The sequence below is a fragment of the Oryctolagus cuniculus genome, chromosome 12 (genome assembly GCF_051225735.1).
Source record: "Oryctolagus cuniculus isolate XC-2025 breed Fujian yellow rabbit chromosome 12, ASM5122573v1, whole genome shotgun sequence".
Lineage (NCBI taxonomy): Eukaryota > Metazoa > Chordata > Mammalia > Lagomorpha > Leporidae > Oryctolagus > Oryctolagus cuniculus.
Genome location: NC_142878.1, coordinates 71,423,684 through 71,442,431, shown reverse-complemented (window position 1 = coordinate 71,442,431; position 18,748 = coordinate 71,423,684). Strand labels below are relative to the sequence as shown.

At 40.2% G+C, this 18,748-nt stretch overlaps 1 protein-coding gene across 2 annotated transcripts in view; it reads left to right on the top strand.

Moving 5' to 3' along the window:
* FBN1 (fibrillin 1) overlaps nucleotides 1-18,748 on the top strand; it is a 258,038-nt gene that overhangs the window by 179,169 nt on the left and 60,121 nt on the right. For both annotated transcript variants that reach the window (XM_051822402.3, XM_051822403.3), the window contains exons 30-38: nucleotides 435-557; nucleotides 1,666-1,791; nucleotides 3,765-3,890; nucleotides 10,822-10,944; nucleotides 11,101-11,223; nucleotides 12,945-13,070; nucleotides 15,348-15,470; nucleotides 17,292-17,414; nucleotides 18,067-18,231. In XM_051822402.3, the coding sequence (XP_051678362.1) occupies nucleotides 435-557; nucleotides 1,666-1,791; nucleotides 3,765-3,890; nucleotides 10,822-10,944; nucleotides 11,101-11,223; nucleotides 12,945-13,070; nucleotides 15,348-15,470; nucleotides 17,292-17,414; nucleotides 18,067-18,231 (1,158 nt within the window). The remainder of the gene's footprint in view (nucleotides 1-434; nucleotides 558-1,665; nucleotides 1,792-3,764; nucleotides 3,891-10,821; nucleotides 10,945-11,100; nucleotides 11,224-12,944; nucleotides 13,071-15,347; nucleotides 15,471-17,291; nucleotides 17,415-18,066; nucleotides 18,232-18,748) is intronic.

Below are 18,748 nucleotides of genomic sequence, written 5' to 3'. Positions count from 1 at the left end.
TTTTTAATCTTTATTTGACCTATGCCTGAAAACATGAATATGTGTGATGATAATAGAGAAGAAGGAGTCCCAGTTCACCTTGTGTTACCATAACAGATTGTGAGACAGTAATCTGTAATGAACAGAAATGTGTTGGCTCACATTCTGGAAGCTCAGTAGTCCAACATCAAGGTGCAAGCATTTGGCATGAGCCCTCTTGCTATGCCATCATGTGATAGAAGATGAGAGGGAGAAAGAGAAAAAGGGGGCTGAAGTCACCTTTGTATAACAGCACCCATCCCACCAACAAGGCTGGGCCTCTCGGTTCCTATTCACCTCTTAACGATTTCATCTCTTAATACTGTTTATAATGGCAATGAAATTTCACCATGAATTTTGGAGAAGGTGGACATTCAGACTGTACCAGAAGGTGATGTTGTTTTCATTTCTCTTAGACATTGATGAATGCAGCATCATGAATGGTGGTTGTGAAACCTTCTGCACAAACTCTGAGGGCAGCTATGAATGTAGCTGTCAGCCAGGATTCGCACTAATGCCTGACCAGAGATCATGTACCGGTGAGTAGATTTTAGCTTTCTATTAAAACTGTGAACAGCAGATCCCTAAGGATTCCCTAAGTGGTTGAGGACTGAGGCTTTTGTGTCAGACAGTGTTGGATTCAAATCCTTGTTTGTCACATATGTTAACTGTGTGTCCTGGATCAAGATACTTAGGTTCTGATTCCTCATCCGTAAAATGGGGTTGAGACTGCTTGTGTGGAAGATTTGCAGAGTAACTGCCACACAATAAGTAGTGTTATAAATACATTGTCCTCATTGATTAGAATTTTGAAGAGTTTGATTTGGGGGCCTAATTAACTGCTACACCAGGTATGTTTCTTTGACCAATAGCATCAGCCTCAACTGAGAATTTTCTAAAAGTGCAAAATCTCAGGATCCATTCTGGTTCTGTTGCATCAGAAACGATGGATCTCTGGCATGGATTTTTATAATCTGTGTGTGTTCACAAGCTGTGCAAACAACTTGCATGATGCTAAAATAAGAGACCCATGGGTCTATGTTAAAATTCCTGTTACTTCACCCTGGACTGAAAGAGTCATGCAGTCATGAGATTTAAAGTGGGGTAGTATAGGTTTTAATTATGGCTCAGATTAAAAAGAGAATTTTTTCCCAATTTTTTTCATCTGACCTAGAAAAGTGTTCCTGAAATCTCTCTATATAAATTAGGCTATAAAAATTGAATATTGAAAATAGATATTTTTATTGAAAGTGTATTTGAGTAGATCTGTTTATTATAAGAAATTTCTACCTAAAATATCTGTAAAACAGAAGATGATAGGCCTTAGGCATTCATCAATTGATAAGGATAATGATCAGATTCATAATCATTTTTTAATCTTAAATTCATATGAGAGGAAATTTCTAATTAAATAATAGACTTTTAAGGGGTTAGAACCTTGACTTTGAAGAGTATTTTTGAATCTTGAAAATGGTTCTCTCCATTTTTACCACGGACAACCTGATGGGATAATTTTTGTAAAGCTTCAGTTGGATTTGAGGGTTAGTAGTCTTATACAAGTTGGCTGAGTTTATTTGACGTGGGTCAGCTCATGTTTCCTCACTGAATAATGGGCCCAATATCAGCAACTTGTGTCATTCTTTGCAGACATTGACGAATGTGAAGATAACCCCAATATCTGTGATGGTGGTCAGTGTACGAACATACCTGGAGAGTACAGGTGCCTGTGTTACGATGGCTTCATGGCATCTGAAGACATGAAAACTTGTGTCGGTAAGCAAAGGAGACAAAACTTTCCAACTTATCTGGTTATTCACAAGTATTGCTAAATTAGATAAAGGTTAGTTTCTTTAGTTGATAGAGCCCATGGGAAGCATAATGATATTTTTGGGCATTATACTCATATTTTAGAGCCAGCATTCTGAAGAGAAACTTTCATACAACTGTGATATAATATTGAGCTAACTATTGGTTAAATCCACAGGGATATTTCTTTTATGTCTGTCCACTGAATTCTCCGTCTGCTGCGACTAGAGTTTAGGCACTAAAAATGCTTGACTAAAGTAAGTTTTGTCTTGACGAGAATGCAGTACACTCTGGAACTGATCATATTTGTTTTGGATAGTTTCTATTGCTATCCCTTCAAATTTGTTAAACATTTATGCTGCAGCATTTAATCTGCTTTTAATATCATCCAATATATTTTGCATCTCAGACATTGTAGCTTTTGTCTCTAAAAGTCTGATCTGGGTTTTTCCCTTATCTTTTGTGTTTCTATTTAATATGTATGTTCAATCATTTCTCCAGCCTTTTGAACACAATGGAATGTAGTTTTAATGTCCTCATCACTAATTATATCACTTATACTGCTTCTTGGTTCATTTCAATAAATTGACTTTCCTCCTCATTATGTATCATGTTTTCCTGCTTCACTGAATGCCTGGTAATTTTTGACTGGATGCCAGACATTGTAAATTTTACCTTACTAGGTGCTGGATACTTTTGTATTCCTAGAGGTATTCTTGAGCTCTGTTCTGGAATACAAATAAGTTACTTAGGAACAGAGCGATCCTTTCAAAGTGCGGCTTTTAAGCTGTTAAGCAGCAGTTAATCTAGGGCTAATTTTCATTCTACTGATGAGGTAAGGCCCTTCAAGATACTCTGCCCACTTCCCTGTGAATTAGGTTTTCCAGTCTGGTTGATGGGAACAGGCACAAGTCCAGGCCTGCTGTGAACCCTGAAGATTATCTTCTGTAATCTGTTTGGTCGTGCTTTCCCCACTCTCGTGTAGTTTGTTTCCTCACATGAATGTGCAGATCACCATTCATCTAAATATTTGAGGGTGACCTAATGCAGATCTCTGGAACTTCCCATGCAATTCTCTTCTGCCCTTTATTCTGCCATATGAACTCTGGCTGCCATGGTCTTCCAGGATTTGTTCCATCTCCCTAGCTCAGAGACATTGCCTGTTTCCATTGGCCAGCCTCCTTCCTATGCCATGGATTTAAAACTCCTCCATATAAGTAATCTGGAGCAATTACAGGCTCACCTAGTTTGCTTTCTTTGTTTTTTCCTTTCTTTCAGGTATCACTGTCTTTTGTTGCCTAATGTTCAATGTCTAGAAAACCATGTTTCTTCTCTTACTTCCTGTCCAATTTTTTAGTTATTTCAGGTGACAAAGTAATTTCAATCCTATATTATTTCATCTTGGTCAGACTGAGAGAGAGTCTACAATGGATAATATTTAAATTTTATCACATTCTGTCTTCTGAAAACCTTTACTGAAAATCTGTGAAGTCCTAGAAACCAAAATGAATGTCATAAAATTTTTTTTCAATTTGGGAAAGAAGTAAAGATAGTAACTACTTGCCTTACTGCTACCAGTTCGTCTATCCTTTATTCTAAAATAGGAAAGCAAAATCAGTAGCTTCAAGCAACTGAACTAAAATTTTCATCTTATAACAGAATATACTGTTTTAGAAAACATTTCTAGACTATCATATAAATGGACTTTATGCTCGGTATGGGTTCTATCAATTTATTTGATTACCTGGCACTCTGCCTGTGGGTCAAAAAAAAAAAAAAAAAAGTTGGCATGATTAGCCAGAAATACAGAAAGCAAATATAAATTGAGCTCTTTAGCTGTATTTTTTCTGAATGAGAGCATTTCCCTTTTCTAGTTTATTTGTCAATTATTTTATCTTTAGGAAAAGTGCTTAATGATATCCAATAACTATGTTTTACAGATGTCAATGAATGTGACCTGAATCCAAATATCTGCCTCAGTGGAACCTGTGAAAACACAAAAGGCTCATTTATCTGCCACTGTGACATGGGCTATTCAGGCAAGAAAGGAAAAACTGGCTGCACAGGTGTGTTTTTTTCAAACTGAACAATAATATGTTAAGAGGTTAGGAGCCTGCTACTGTAACCATAGATTAAGACAAGTTTTAAAGCTATTAACATTTTAACTGCATAATAAAGCATTCTGTGTAACATTGTTCATTAATTTAGCTTCCACTTCTTTTAAATTTGTCATCCTTTATAGTGGATCCAAGTTGAGGATATTTTCCCCTTTACCTATAAAGAAAAAATGTGTTGAATAAAAGATCACAGTGAAGAACACAGTTTGTAAAATCAAAAATCACATTTTCATTCCAAAGTACTGAGCATTCTGATTACCAGAAGTTCACATCCTTTTGTTAATGCAAGACTTTCCCAACATTTACTTAAAGTTTTATAACTGAAATTACTATTTAAAGAAACATATTTTACAATTCTTGTGTTTTATTAGTTCTCACCATCTTCCAGGTCCTTAATACTAGTACTTTTGATGTATTAAGTTACATTAGCCTAAATAAACATTTTTTCCGTGGAACTAAACAAATCTTACAAAATGACGATTGAGCCACTTGCAAATTTGTTTTTCTGATTCAAACAGCACTTGAGAAGGTCTTTTCACATTTTTGTAGCAGACTATCCTATGAAATGTCAAATAAAAGAAGTCACTCTGGGGCAATGAATTCATTTTCTTAAATGTTTAGTAGATATTCCACACATGAGACAATGATACAAAGTATATGGAATAACAATAAAGCTTTACTAAAGTTGCTTATATTAATGTAATGATTATGGCCTGGAGCATAATTAAGAACATAGTGGACATTGTGGTGAGCTAGAATAAAGTCACTGAAAATTTTGTTACAAATAACAGACTTTAATTCCAAAAGCCAGTTTGGCAAGTTATTTTTTAAAAGATTTTTTTTAAACTTTTATTTGATGAATATAAATTTCCAAAGTACAGCTTATGGATTACAATGGCTTTCCCCCCATAACGTCCCTCCCACCCACAACCCTCCCCTTTCCGACTCCCTCTCCCCTTCCATTCACATCATGATTCATTTTCGATTCTCTTTATATACAGAAGATCAGTTTAGCATACATTAAGTAAAGATTTCAACAGTTTGCTCCCACACAGAAACACAAAGTGAAAAATACTGTTTGAGTACTAGTTATAGCATTAAATCTCAATGTACAGCACACTAAGGACAAAGATCTATTTATTTATTGGAAAAGCAAAGTTACAGAGAAAGAGGAATAGACAGAGAGAGGTATCTTACATCTACTGGCTCACTCCTCAGATAGCCACAGTTGTTGGAGCTGGGCCAGGCCGAAGGTAGGTTTTTCAGGTCTCCCACGTGGGTACAGGGGCCCAAGCACTTGGGCCACCCTCAGCTGCTTTCCTAGGTGCATTAGCAGGAAAGTGGATCTGAAATGGAGCAGCCAGGACTCGAACTGGTGCCCATATGGGATGCCGGCATCGCAAGTGGTAGCTTTTACCTGCTATGCCACAAGGCTGGCTCCTGGCAAGTTTTTGTGATTTAATATTAAAATGTTGTCTGATTGGTTATGTGGTAAATATACAGATCTTCCTTTTAATTTTATCAGCCTATTTCAAGAAGACACCAACATGTCTTTGTTAGTGCCAATAATGCTGTTTTCAAATTAACTGACACATAGGATAATGGCAGTAATTGTAATATTGGTTCAGAAATGACAGATAATAGCCAAATTCTGACAAGAAGCATGAAGCTGGAGTGATTTCCCGCTTACTATATTAGTGAAACCTGGTAGGGGGTGCCTTCTGGTCAATGGCAGGGTTCAAACTCAACTCCCCTATGTAGCCTCGCATGGGCAAGCAGTGTTAGTTCTGTGTGCCTATGGCTCAAGCTTTATTTTTCACTTCAGTGTAAATACAGGACTTCATAAGGGATGGTGGTCTTTCACTAATGAAGAGAAAAGTAGGACTGCTCCATATTGAATCATCAGTGATACGGGATACTGGCCTCACAAGTAGGGCTTACCCTCTGCACCACAACTCTGGTCCTGGAATCAGTTTTAAAAAATAAAACTTCACTCTGTTTATTAAAAAGCTTGTTTTTCATAACTGAATTTGTGCATATGAATACTGATGACAAGAGCTGTGCACTATATATTAAATGAGATGATATCATTTTTACATTATCGACAGCAGCCTTTTAATTAGTCATGAGAACAAAAACATAGATTTGAGGTCAAGGGAACACTTCTTCCAGAGGACAACACCTGCCTCCCATTCGTTCAAATTGCAGCCTACAGTGCTTTTTCAACTTGACAAAATCCAGTTGGGCCTGTAGGAAAAGATTGCAATTTTGTCCCCTTCAATATCACAGTAACAAGGTGTGTGATGGTCTCATCTAAAGAAGAGGAACCTTGAATTTTATTCCTAGTTCTTTCATTGGCTGGTCAGGAACAAATCACCAGGATGCTTTGCAATGACTCAGATGTTCCCCTGGCACAGAAACACTGCAGTGACCTACCGAAGGAGGGGCTACATGTGAGAGAGAAAAAAAAGAAGAAGAGACCCTCAGTCAATACTGTCACTAGCATCCAAGGGCATTCCAACAGAATGGAAATTACTTAGAGCTGGCGCAAAGTTCAGTAGACTTCAAATCAGGGCCAAAGGTTTTTCTAATCCCATGCAACTCAAGCTCTTCTTGCCTGATTTTCTTTTAAAATTATTGTCATTCACAACTTAGAATACCATCAGGTCACCTTGGTGATGGTCAAATTAAACACAAGTGTTTATAATGTTCCAGGCAACTAATGTAAATAGAGATATGTATCTTGCCTGATTGGACAAGCAAACCACACAACAAATAACAACAAGAACAGACTTGGAAATGTGTTTTGATAATAGGCAAAATAAATGAATCTGCTTATTTTATTTAGTCAGATTTTTTTAAAAGATGAGTACCCTGTAAAAGAATCATAAAACTATGTATGCTATTTCATAAAGAGGAACTTTGTTTCATGAGAACTGAAAAAGGTCCTCTGGGCTCCATTACAGCTTTGTCTAAATATTTCAGCTCCCTTGTCATTACTGATTGTTTCCATTTTAACAAATAAACATGTTTTCCCCCCAATCACTTTAGCAGTATTCAGAATCCACCCACTGACTTACATTCCCAAGCCCACACAGATGCTAAGGTTTCTTTTTTTCTCCTTAAGCTTTGTCCAAAGTGTGGGCATTGCTAAGGGAATGCTTGATTTAATGGAGAGAATGTGTGTTTGCTTGAAACCTACAACTCAGCTTTTCTATCCTTGGCTTAATGGGCTGGATTACAATCTTTCTGTGACCCAATGCAAGGTTTCCTCTGCTCACTCTATACAGTTGCGACTGGAGGAAGGAAAATTAGGTGCATTTCAGGTGCTACCCTTTGTGGGCCTTGGTTTTAACAAACTAATTTGTGAGAATATGCCCCTCATCATGTGTTCAGTTAGCAAATAAAGTGTAGCCTTAAATGGGAAAAAAAAATCAGTGTTGTTTTCCATTAAAGTAGTAAAATTTCAGCGTAGTTTCCATTTCTCATACTGTCTGGTTCCTTTGACATGAGAAATGTTTCTGATGGGCCTTTGTCCATGAGAGAGATCCGTATACTTCAGCAATCAGCAGTCAGCAAGAATTTGTATTCATTTCCTTCTAGTTTCTTATCACTACCAATTCGCCCCCACTGGCTGACAGCCTATGAAAACTCCATGGGTGTTCAGTTAATAATCTTGGCTCAAATTTGGATCCAAGTTAAGATATCCAAGTAGCCTGCGTGATTGGCCTTTCCATTCATTGTTTTACCTTCTTTCCCAATGCCTAATCCTGGAGATTACACAGTATACCAGCCCTGCCAGACTAAGGTCCACAGGATAGACTCCCAGATTGTGGGAAGGCAGGTGCCTGTGTGGGTGATAGAGCCTCTTCCTGTATGATTGCAAATGGAGGCCCCAATAACTCAAAGCACAGCTCAACCTCAGATGGCAGATTCAGGGGGACTTACATAGAACCTGTGTGCAGAGTCCGCCCATACCACACCCTTGCCCTTCCAAGGAGCTGTAAGAACTTTGAGTCTTTGTGATGGAGAATTGATGGGGTTAAGGAGGTTGCAGTGTCAGCCTTAAATTTGAATTTCTTTGCTTTTCTTGGCTTATACTTGTTCGTAATCTTAAAAGGAATTTTCTGTCTGGAGCAAACTTGTTGGGGAAACAGAACATTTGTACAGAAAGAGATGTTCTTGGCAAGCGTGTGCTATGTTTCCTTCACATTATTGAACAGTGTTTCGATACAGCATTTTTGTTTGCTTGTTTTCCTTATGGCTCAGTTTCCCTTTATGTTTGCTTTTATAATGAAGTTCAGTCCTAGGCCCTGTGCTGGCAAGCAGTTGATGACTGAGTAACGGTTGGTGCATGCATGCACATCTGCACGCATGCAAAAACCTTTTCTTCAGAAATGCCTTTGCTCTTTAGGACCACTCTGACTCTTAGTAATTCACTTGTTACTGACGGTGCAAGGTGTTGAGATCATGACTTACACAAATATTCACAAAACACAGCATTGGTTATTGGCTCCTGAGTTGCTCCCTCCTCATACCTCAAAGCACATAATACACAATCTCTTGCGAATACATTTTTTCATCCTCAAAGCATTGTAGCAACATTGAAAATATTTTTGTGATTTAGAAATTTATATTTGCATATAATTAATGAATAAAGGGAGTCTGCTTACAAATGATCGTTTTCTTAATTACAAGATTAAGTATGGAAGGTAAAAGCCTGATGAAAGTTAGGATACTTCTGGTCATTAGAAAATTGGAAATAAAATTATTACAAAATTACTAGAATGATCCTCTGATGAATCTTTGAAAATTTTGCTTTAGTAAAAGGGATTTGTGAATATTACTATGAGTCTGTTAGTATTCACCAACAGGTAGAGAAACCTGCAAAGTAGCATTCAGAATCAAGTCCTGATGTGATGAAATAATTGAGCTCAACTAGGCAGCCATGCCCCCAGCGAGAGAGTGCCAATCAGCAAACAGCCGATCTTGGTTCCAGGTGGTCCTGGCTCTGTCACTTGCTCACTGAGGGGCCTGACCTCCATGTCTTCCTCCGAGAAACAGAATTGAAAGAGGAGTTAAAAGTTGTTTCTACTTGGAAAGTTTCTGATTTTATAGCCTCTGGAGGCTCCGATTCATTCTATTTGGTGGAGGCTCACCGTTTCCACTTAGAATGATTTGCCAGAAATCGTGACAAATGAGAGAGGATAATTAAGGCAGGACCCTACACAAGTGATGGTATGTATCATTACCTGTGAGGGGAGTCATTATTGAGTAACAGAGAAGTGTCCACACCCTGCTTGGGAACACCTGTTCCGTGAAGTTTGGTTGGGTATAAGAAGGTCTATTTTTGTAGATCCTCGGGCCTACTCACCACAGTCATTCTGGGGCTGGTCTTCTTCCTTATTTCCTTGGAATGTGCCGGACTCCATTATTCAGTTGTTGAGTCACAAGTTCTAAAGCTATATGCTTCCCTGTCCTGCCTTAATAACCCAACAGGTTCATATGGTTGCCGGGGTTACATTAAAATGAACCTATGCAGTATGTTATAACTGTAAGGACATACATCCAGGCACGCTTCTGTTGTATGATGATTGGTAATATTACACAACTTGTTGTAGGAGAAATCTGCCATTATTAAATTTTGTATTTACTTTAGAAGGTATGAGGAAGCCAAAGATCCCAAGGCTCTTTCAGCATTTCAGATGGAATGCTGGGCAAACCGCATGTTTCCAAACACTTTCAAATCATTTAATTGGGCTTCTTACATTAAAAAAAAAAAAAAAAAGGATAAACATAAGTTGATTGCCCAGTGTCTTTCTTATGCCACTATTCAAGTGATCACTGGGAATCCTTGAAACATTTTGTCAAAATTATCTTTTTTTGACCTAAATTTTGTGTTAGATACAGGTTTATCTGTCAGCTCCTAGTATCATATGTATGAGTTCTTATTAGTTAATGACAAAATTGATTATAAATGTAACCCATTATATAATGGTTAATTTTAGGAAACAAAACATATTTCATTTTATTTTCTGTAACACTTTCATACTATAGAATCTATCTTGGCTGAACTTGGAAATTGAATGTTCGCGAATAGAGAATTGGGGACAATTTTGAGCAATGTGACCATAATCTAGTACTCCTTATTCTGACAGATTCACCCACTGGGTTGATTTGAGTTTTACATGAAATATTCCAGAAGGCTTGACTCTCCAATGTGCTAGGACTTCAAGAATCTAGAGAATGTACTATTCACACATTGGCTTAAGGAATATTTTCTGTAAACATTTGAAATAACAATACCTAAAATAAAACTTTTATAGAAATAAAGCATAAATGATAAAATATTTTAGTATTAAGAATAAAATATAGTGGGGCTGGTGCTGTGGTGTAGTAGGTTAAACCCCCATCAGGGGCGCCAGCATCCCATATATGCTCAAGTTCAAGACCTGGCTGCTCCACTTCTGATCCATCTCCCTGCTAGTTTGCCTAAAAAAGCAGCAGATGATGGCCCAAGTATTTGAGCCACTGAACCCATATGGGAGACCAGAAGAAGCTCCTGGCTCCTGGCTTCAGCCTGGCCCAGCCCTGGCTGTTGCAGCCATCTGGAGAAGGAACCTGCAGATGGAAGACTGCATACTTATATTATAATATGGAAAACAGAGTTAATAATAGGAAATACTAGCTTATGGTTATTGCTTTGTAAATTAAAAATCAAAGTTGATCAATATAGGTAAAGCTTATATATGGATGCTAAACCAATCTATATATTGTGAAAAGCGTGATGGCAGATCAATTTTTGAATATTGCTAAATTACTTTGAAAACTGGCAGGCATTTGTGTTGAGCATTTTCTAAACCACTTGCTATTTTTCCAGACATCAATGAATGTGAAATTGGAGCACACAACTGTGGCAGACATGCCGTATGTACCAACACGGCAGGAAGCTTCAAATGCAGCTGCAGTCCTGGGTGGATTGGAGATGGGGTTAAGTGCACTGGTGAGTTGGGAAATAGCAGAGACTGCTTACCATGAATTATCATGTAGATGTATAGACTATGAGAATATTAATTCTCTAAAGTCATATTTAATTTGTGTATTACTGATTTTAAATGCCACACTTTCTGCTAATAATGATGTAACCTATGTCCTTAAGACCTGGATGAGTGCTCCAATGGAACCCACATGTGCAGCCAACATGCAGACTGCAAGAACACCATGGGATCCTACCGCTGTCTCTGTAAGGAAGGATATACTGGTGATGGCTTCACCTGTACAGGTAGGTTGGTCTTCGCAACAAGCGTGTAAATGGTAGCTGGAAAAGCAAGATGTCCCACATCTTTCAGACCATGAAACCATTTTCTTGAAGTCTGCATCAGTTAACAGAGAAGAATGTTAGGTATTTGAAACTAGATCTCTGTGGAATGGAAATTTGGAGCCACATGAACCAGGGAACCTCAGAAATGACTACACACACACACACACACACACACACCCCTCTCTATATAACGATGCCATTAGTTCAAGACAAATCGTACTTCCCTTTGTTTTCCTTAGTCTTTATGTTTTGTACCTATTTCTCACCAGTGACTTGCTTTCCATAGCAAACCTTGCTATTGGGAACTATGTAAGGGAAGGGAATCAGATGATCTGACTCAAAAGGACAATGTATATTTTTCTCCCACTAGACATCATCATCATCATTCCATAATGGCATAAGGATTTTTAAATTTTATTTACTTCTAGCTTTATAATATGTTATTAAATTTTCTTCTTAGCTCTAATAGTTATACAAAGAACGTGAACCGCTACCAATATTTAGATATATGTTGACATCTGTGATTGTGTAGATTATTTATATACTTACTGTGTGTATATACACTGATAGCACTTTTTAAAAATACACTTACTTACTTTACTTGAAATACAGAGTTTCAGAGAGAAAGAGGAAGACAGAAATCTTACACACCCTGGTTCATTCCCCAAATGGCCAGGGCTGGGCCAAACCAAAACTAGGAGCCTGGAACTTCATCCAGCTCTCCCACGAGGGTGGCAGGGGCCCAAGTACTTGAGCCATCTTCCACTCATTTCCCAGGCGAGCTGGATTGGAAGCCAAGCGGCCAGGATTCGAACCAGCTTTCCGATATGGGATGCCAGTGTCACAAGCAACAGCATCACTTGCTGCACTGCAATGCTGACCCTACTGATAGAACTTTGTGTGTCAGGGCCTCAGGATTCAATAAAATAGCGAGAGCCATTATTCATTGGCTGTTGGGTAGCGTAACTGCTCATATACATTAAAGTGTGTTAATTTCTCCTGAGCACTTTGCCAATTAGATGTCAGTTAAGCAAGAAACAGACTAGGGCCCCTTAAGTGATTTATGAGGAATTTCTTTTTTGACTAGAAGTTTTGCCACAGCTGAAATTATTTTTTTGCCTAACTCAGTGATGTTTTCCTATTACAAACCTTCCACTTCTTTTGAGGAAATAGTTGAAGTTCATGTGTTAGGCAGGTTTGGTTGATGTGTTTGATGTGTACTGCCTGTAATCTCCTAAGGTGAAACCAGGTAGAGATTAAGCAGACAGGGAGTCTTCCCTCTTCTATAGTAGCCATTTCTTGCGTGGCCCCTCTGAGCTGAGCCTGCAGCTGGAATGATTGGCACAAACCGGGATGTGTTAGTTCCTGTTGTTGGATGCATACTCCATCGGGATGACCCTTCTTGAGACGGTCTCAGCTTGAATGGTTCACTTGGCTTAGTCTCCACTTTACAGCACCAGGGATAATTTAGCATTCAGGACTCAGGATCTGAACCATATGTCCATGGCATATCCAGTACTGACACTCACAAGAGAAAAACAAACGAGTTTAAGTGTATCAAATACAGCTTATGACCAAACACGGCTGCCCTCAGGAGGTTGACAGCCAGAGAAGTCGTGGAGTGGGGAAGTGGGAAGGTCCTCCATAAGCCAAGAGCAACTTGTGTTTCTTTCTGCCTGCAGACCTGGATGAGTGCTCTGAGAACCTGAATCTCTGTGGCAACGGGCAGTGCCTCAACGCCCCAGGAGGATACCGCTGTGAATGCGACATGGGCTTCGTGCCCAGCGCCGACGGGAAGGCCTGTGAAGGTAACGAACGGATGGGGAAGTTGACAGGAGCCTTACAGGGCTTAATGAGATTAGGTTATTTAAACACTTGGATGCTTTTTTAAAAATCCAGGTGTGATTTGGCTGCACATCTAAGCTGGCCCATTCAGTTGGTGGAGGGGTCTCCAGCTGGACCAGTTCCCTCTGTGCAGAGAAAAGGTCAGCTCTCTGGCCACAAGCGGCATGTCCAGTCTTGGCCAGATGGTCTGCAGGGCTGCACCATTGGCCATAGCAGAGAAAGAATAACCAAGTGTGGTTAACTCCCTGCGATCCATTTATTCCTAGAGCTGGGGAAAAGGACCCAAGGGTTGGCCCCCTGATATCCTTTTGAAGGATCATCTTTGAATATAGAAACGCAGCTGTTAATCTCTGTTAATCTCTTTCTACAAATAAAGACTTTAAAATAACAGCAGAGCAGACGGATAGTCTTCTCCACACGCAGGAGGGCATCCTGGATATGTGTCGCGATGCTCTCCTGGTGTCTGGCATATCTGAACATGGAGCAGTGCTTTGCAAATCTGTTTAGTAGGGGACCCTTGGGATAATGCCGTATGTCACGGCATCTCTCAGTTAAGGCTGTGTCTTTCTGCGAAGTGTTGGTCAGGCAGGAAGAGCCCTGGGCTACCGATGGCGAAGGATGGGTCTCACTAGGAAAAATCACATTTTTACCCATGCTTGTTAAACTCAAGTGCATTCTCCCTCATTGGAAAGAGTTACTGCCTGCAGGGCACTAGAAAGATTTTGGTGGAAATAAACAAACAGTAACAATTGACAGAAGTTCATCTAAAATCTTGATTAATATGTTAGCTATTAGGTGTTCCTAGCTAACAAGACATGAACTCAGAATCAATCTCTAGCTACAATATGTATACTAATTCCCTCCTGTATTTTTGTGTAAGTACGTTTCCACTCTTATGGAACCATTCGGTGTCCTTTATACAGTTTATATTAAACACGAAGAGTTTGATATAAAATTTCTCTGGGACAAGAAACCAGATTATGCTCTTAATCATGTGCCTAATGCCTTGTTTACTTTTGTTCACTTTCAATATCCAAGGAAAACAGGTACTGTGCCACCTCTGGTGGCATAAATAGCCACAGTGAAGGTTTTGCTTCTCTTTGAGCTATAAGGGAAAGTTTTGTTTGTTTGTTTGCTCTTAATATAAATCATTGCTGGCAGAATGTTCATGGCTATTTTAAGCCAGTTTGAAAATGTGCCCATGTGTCAGTTGCACAAGCAGAATGTTCACATGAAGTAGGCACAGAGGCCTGGAAGAAGTATTTGCAGCTTTCATATCTCCATCAACAATAGCAAGCAAGCCTTATTACTAGGGTCTTACAAGTGATGAGGAATATTATCACAAAGACCTTGTGGTTCTTAAAGTTTAAGGGTGGGAGCAAGGGAAGGATGGAGAGTAGAGTGGGAAGTATCATTATATTCTTAAAACTGTATCTGTGAAATACATAAAATCTGTCCACCTTATATAAATGAATTTTAAAAATATAAAATAAAATTTAACACACAACAAAGGCAGGAACTATATAGACAAAAACAACTGAAGAATTTACTCCAATGTGGCCACGTTTCTTTTTTGTTTATTTGAAATGAGCCTTTTTTTTTAAGATTTATTTATTTACTTGAAAGTCAGAGTTATACATAGAGAGAAGAAGAAGCAGAGAAAGAGAGAGAGAGAGAGAAAGGTCTTCCATCCTCTGGTTCACTCCCCAGTTGACTGCAATGGCCAGAGCTGAGTCAATCTGAAGCCAGGAGCCAGGAGCCAGGAGCCATCTCCAGGTCTCCCAGACAGGTGCAAGGGCCCAAGAACTTGGGTCTTCTTCTATTGCTTTCTCAGGCCACAGCAGAGAGCTGGATAGGAAGTGGAGCAGCTGGGACTTGAACCGGCGCCCATATGGGAATGCCGGCACTGCAGGCAGCAGCTTGCCACAGCTCGCTACGCCACAGCGCCAGCCCCAGGCCACATTTCTGCAAGTGATGTGGATCATGTGAAACCCCATTGATGAGATGCACATCCATACAAAGCTCAGACCAGTGCTTGGTATGGAAAAGGAACAGAAGACATGTGACCTCTGGTCTGTGAGACCACCCTATGCCTGACAAATTCTCTAGAATTCTATAGCAGAAGGGCCAAGATTGATGTCAGATAGTCTTCATTTTCATAACTTCTGTTGCCTAATTGTATTAGGAAGTTTCGTTACCAAAATAAATGTAACTTCTCCCCCTTTTCTTGCTCCCCCAAGATATTGATGAGTGCTCCCTCCCGAACATCTGTGTCTTTGGAACTTGCCACAACCTTCCAGGCCTGTTCCGCTGTGAGTGCGAGATTGGCTACGAACTGGACAGAAGTGGTGGGAACTGCACAGGTGAGGTGTCCTTTTGCATGCACGTGGGCTCCCAGGTGTCCTAGGATACCTGATGTTGAGGCCTCACTGGGAGCATACAAGGGTTGTCTCAGAGGAAAATAAAAGCTAGAGTGAGGCATTGGGAATCAGCATACATTTACTTAGGCCTGAAACAGATTAATGTGAGGTTGCAGAAGAAGGAGTCACGCCATTTGAAGGACAGAGCTTGCAGCCTTCGAGAGGTGCGGCTGCAGAGCAATGTGGTGGGGGTGCTCCAGCTGTGTGACTTCCCAGCCATGTCCTTTTCTCCCAGGGGACATCTGTAGAGTGTTTCCTTTGGAAGGCCATGTCCTGGGATCACAGGTTTTCTCCTTGTACTTTGTCACTTCAGTATCCACCCCTTCTCATCCCTGCCCTGCCAGTGGTCACTAGAGTACTTGGCACATAGACCTTTTTTTTTTTTTTAAGATTTTTATTTATTTATTTGACAGTTAGAGTTACAGACAGTGAGAGAGAAACGGAGAGAAAGGTCTTCCTTCCGTTGGTTCACCCCCAAAGTGGCCACTACGGCCAGTACTGCGCCGATCCGAAACCAGGAGCCAGGTGCTTCCTCCTGGTCTCCCACGCGGGTGCAGGGCCCAAGCACTTGGGCATCCTCCACTGCCTTCCCGGGCCACAGTAGAGAGCTGTACTGGAAGAGGAGCAACCGGGACTAGAACCCAGTGCCCATATGGGATGCCGGTGCCGCAGGCAGAAAATTAGCTAAGTGAGCCACGGCGCCGGGCCCATAAACCTTTGCCCCCATTTGTAGAGCACGAATCATTTTCTGGTAATGTAAGAAACTCCAAGGGATCATTAGAGAAAAAAAATAGAAAAGCTATAGGTATCCTAGCATACTGTCACTCAGTTCTTTTTGGCACTAAGCAAAGACTTGGAAAACTTCCTTCTGAGTTCACCCAACTGCTCAAGGACACTGAGGATACAAATCCCATCTGCTCCCTACCCCCTCCTCCATGCCCCAAATCACCACCAGCATCTGTCTCTCTAATCTCATTTGTGTTGTTCTGGCCCTGGCCCTGCCCCTGCAAAACATGGTTTGAGCAAAAAAATCATCTGCTGTGGATCCCATGGCGTGGGAGTGACCAGTTCCAAGGGGAAAAACCCAAAGAGAAAGTGTTGCCCCCATTCTCAGTCTCTCCTTTCTGAAGCCATTTATTGATTCTTAAGTTTTTTGAATGCTCATAATGGACAAAAAGATTGCACAGTGATAGAATTTGCAAAAAAAAAAAGTCCTAAATATTTTTCTGTATACTATTTTGGAGTAAAAACTGAAAGGGACATAATATTCAGCCTAGCGTCAGTGATGGGAGAGAGGCTCTTCACAGACCTGAAGAAGCTCATTACACCTCATACATGCGGTACAGAGGACATTGCAGAAGTCACCTGCTCCTGAAGGCCCCCTGGGACATCTTTCTCTAATTTAACAACATAATAAGACATGTGTTCTTAAAATCCGTGTCTGAATTTTTGTTTGAGCAAAGTCATGGCAGTGTCTCCCTTCCAGTTACCTTGACTGGAATATCTTCCCTGTCTCCAAAGTTACATTTTCTCCCAGTGTTAAATTTGAACAATAAATACGTTGAGGGAAAGACCCAACACTATGACTTATTTCCTTTCTGAGGGGTTAGTTCAGAAGTGGAAGATTACATTTCTAGGTATAATTATAACTAGTAACAATAACAAATTCTTGTTTGGACCCTAGATTTAGTACTACCATTTTCTGGTGCTATCTACCCTACACTGGCTCAAGTGATAATTCTGTCCCTTGCTGTTTGGTTTTAGATGTTAATGAGTGTCTGGATCCAACCACATGTATCAGTGGGAACTGCGTTAACACTCCAGGCAGCTACACCTGTGACTGTCCACCTGATTTCGAGCTGAATCCAACTCGAGTGGGCTGTGTTGGTAAGATCCTAAGAACTTTCACAAAACGCACACTCTCTAATTTTTTTTTAAAAAATGTATTTATTTATTTGAAAGAGTTACACAGAGAGAGAAGTAGAGGCAGAGAGAGAGAAAGGAGAAAGACATCTTCAATCCTCTAGTTCACTCCCCGTTTGGCCGCAATAGCCGGACCTGTGCCTATCTGGAGCCAGGAGTCAGGAGCTTCCTCCAGGTCTCCCACATGGGTGCAGGGGCCCAAGGATTTGGATCATCTTCTACTGATTTCCCAGACCACAGCAGAGAGCTGGATTGAAAGTAGAGCAGCTGGGACTTGAACCAACGCCCATATGGGATGCCGGCACTGCAAGTGGCAGCTTTATGCACTATGCCACAGCACCAGCCCCTCTATTATTTTTAAAACAGCATATAAGTTTCCATTCTCAAATGTTATGAAAGTAGTAAAATAGAAATTGAACTATTTAAATATTTCCTAAATCTGATTTATATCTTCAGGTACTTTTTCTATAGGAAAATTTCCACTATATATTCTTGGGCACTTTTTCTTAGCTAAAAATAAATTAAGTTTTTAAAAGAGTTTCTGAAATTAGTTTGAATTTTCTACTCCAAGCAGAAAATATCTGACTGACACGTTCTATGTGCATATGGTAAATAGATACCCGCTCTGGAAATTGCTATTTGGATACCCGACCTCGAGGCGACAACGGCGATACAGCCTGCAGCAATGAAATTGGAGTTGGCGTTTCCAAGGCTTCCTGCTGTTGCTCGCTGGGTAAAGCCTGGGGTACTCCTTGTGAGCTGTGCCCTCCTGTGAACACATGTAAGTGGACATCCTCCTATTTATTGTGCTACCCATGGCCAGTTGTGCTTTCCAGATTCATAGAGGAGAAGCCTTGGGGAAGGGTGAGGTTATCAGGAGGGGAGAGACAGCAGTGGTGCTGGGAGCTGCCACTGGTCTCTACTCGCAGATCCACCCCTTCAGCCATGATGATGGACTTGTACCCCATCAGAGATCAGATATGTCTCTCTTTGGCTTGCAATGAAAGATCAGCTAGGGGCAGGTACCACCCCACTTATATAGCTGTGAAAAGCACATAGCATTACTTTAAAGAGTTTCCAGGCTGGGTTCCTTCTACTGTATTGCCTACCTTCATGATCCATATTGATGAATCTCCCCTCTAGTCACCTGTTGACTAGCTTTAGAAGCTCTAAAACAGACTCAGGGTATCCATGAGAAAAAAAAATCAATAGCTATGAAATGGAAGATTATTCCATTTCATTATTAGGTAAGACTTGAAAGAAAGCTTTAGAATATGACTTTTTGAACATAAATGATA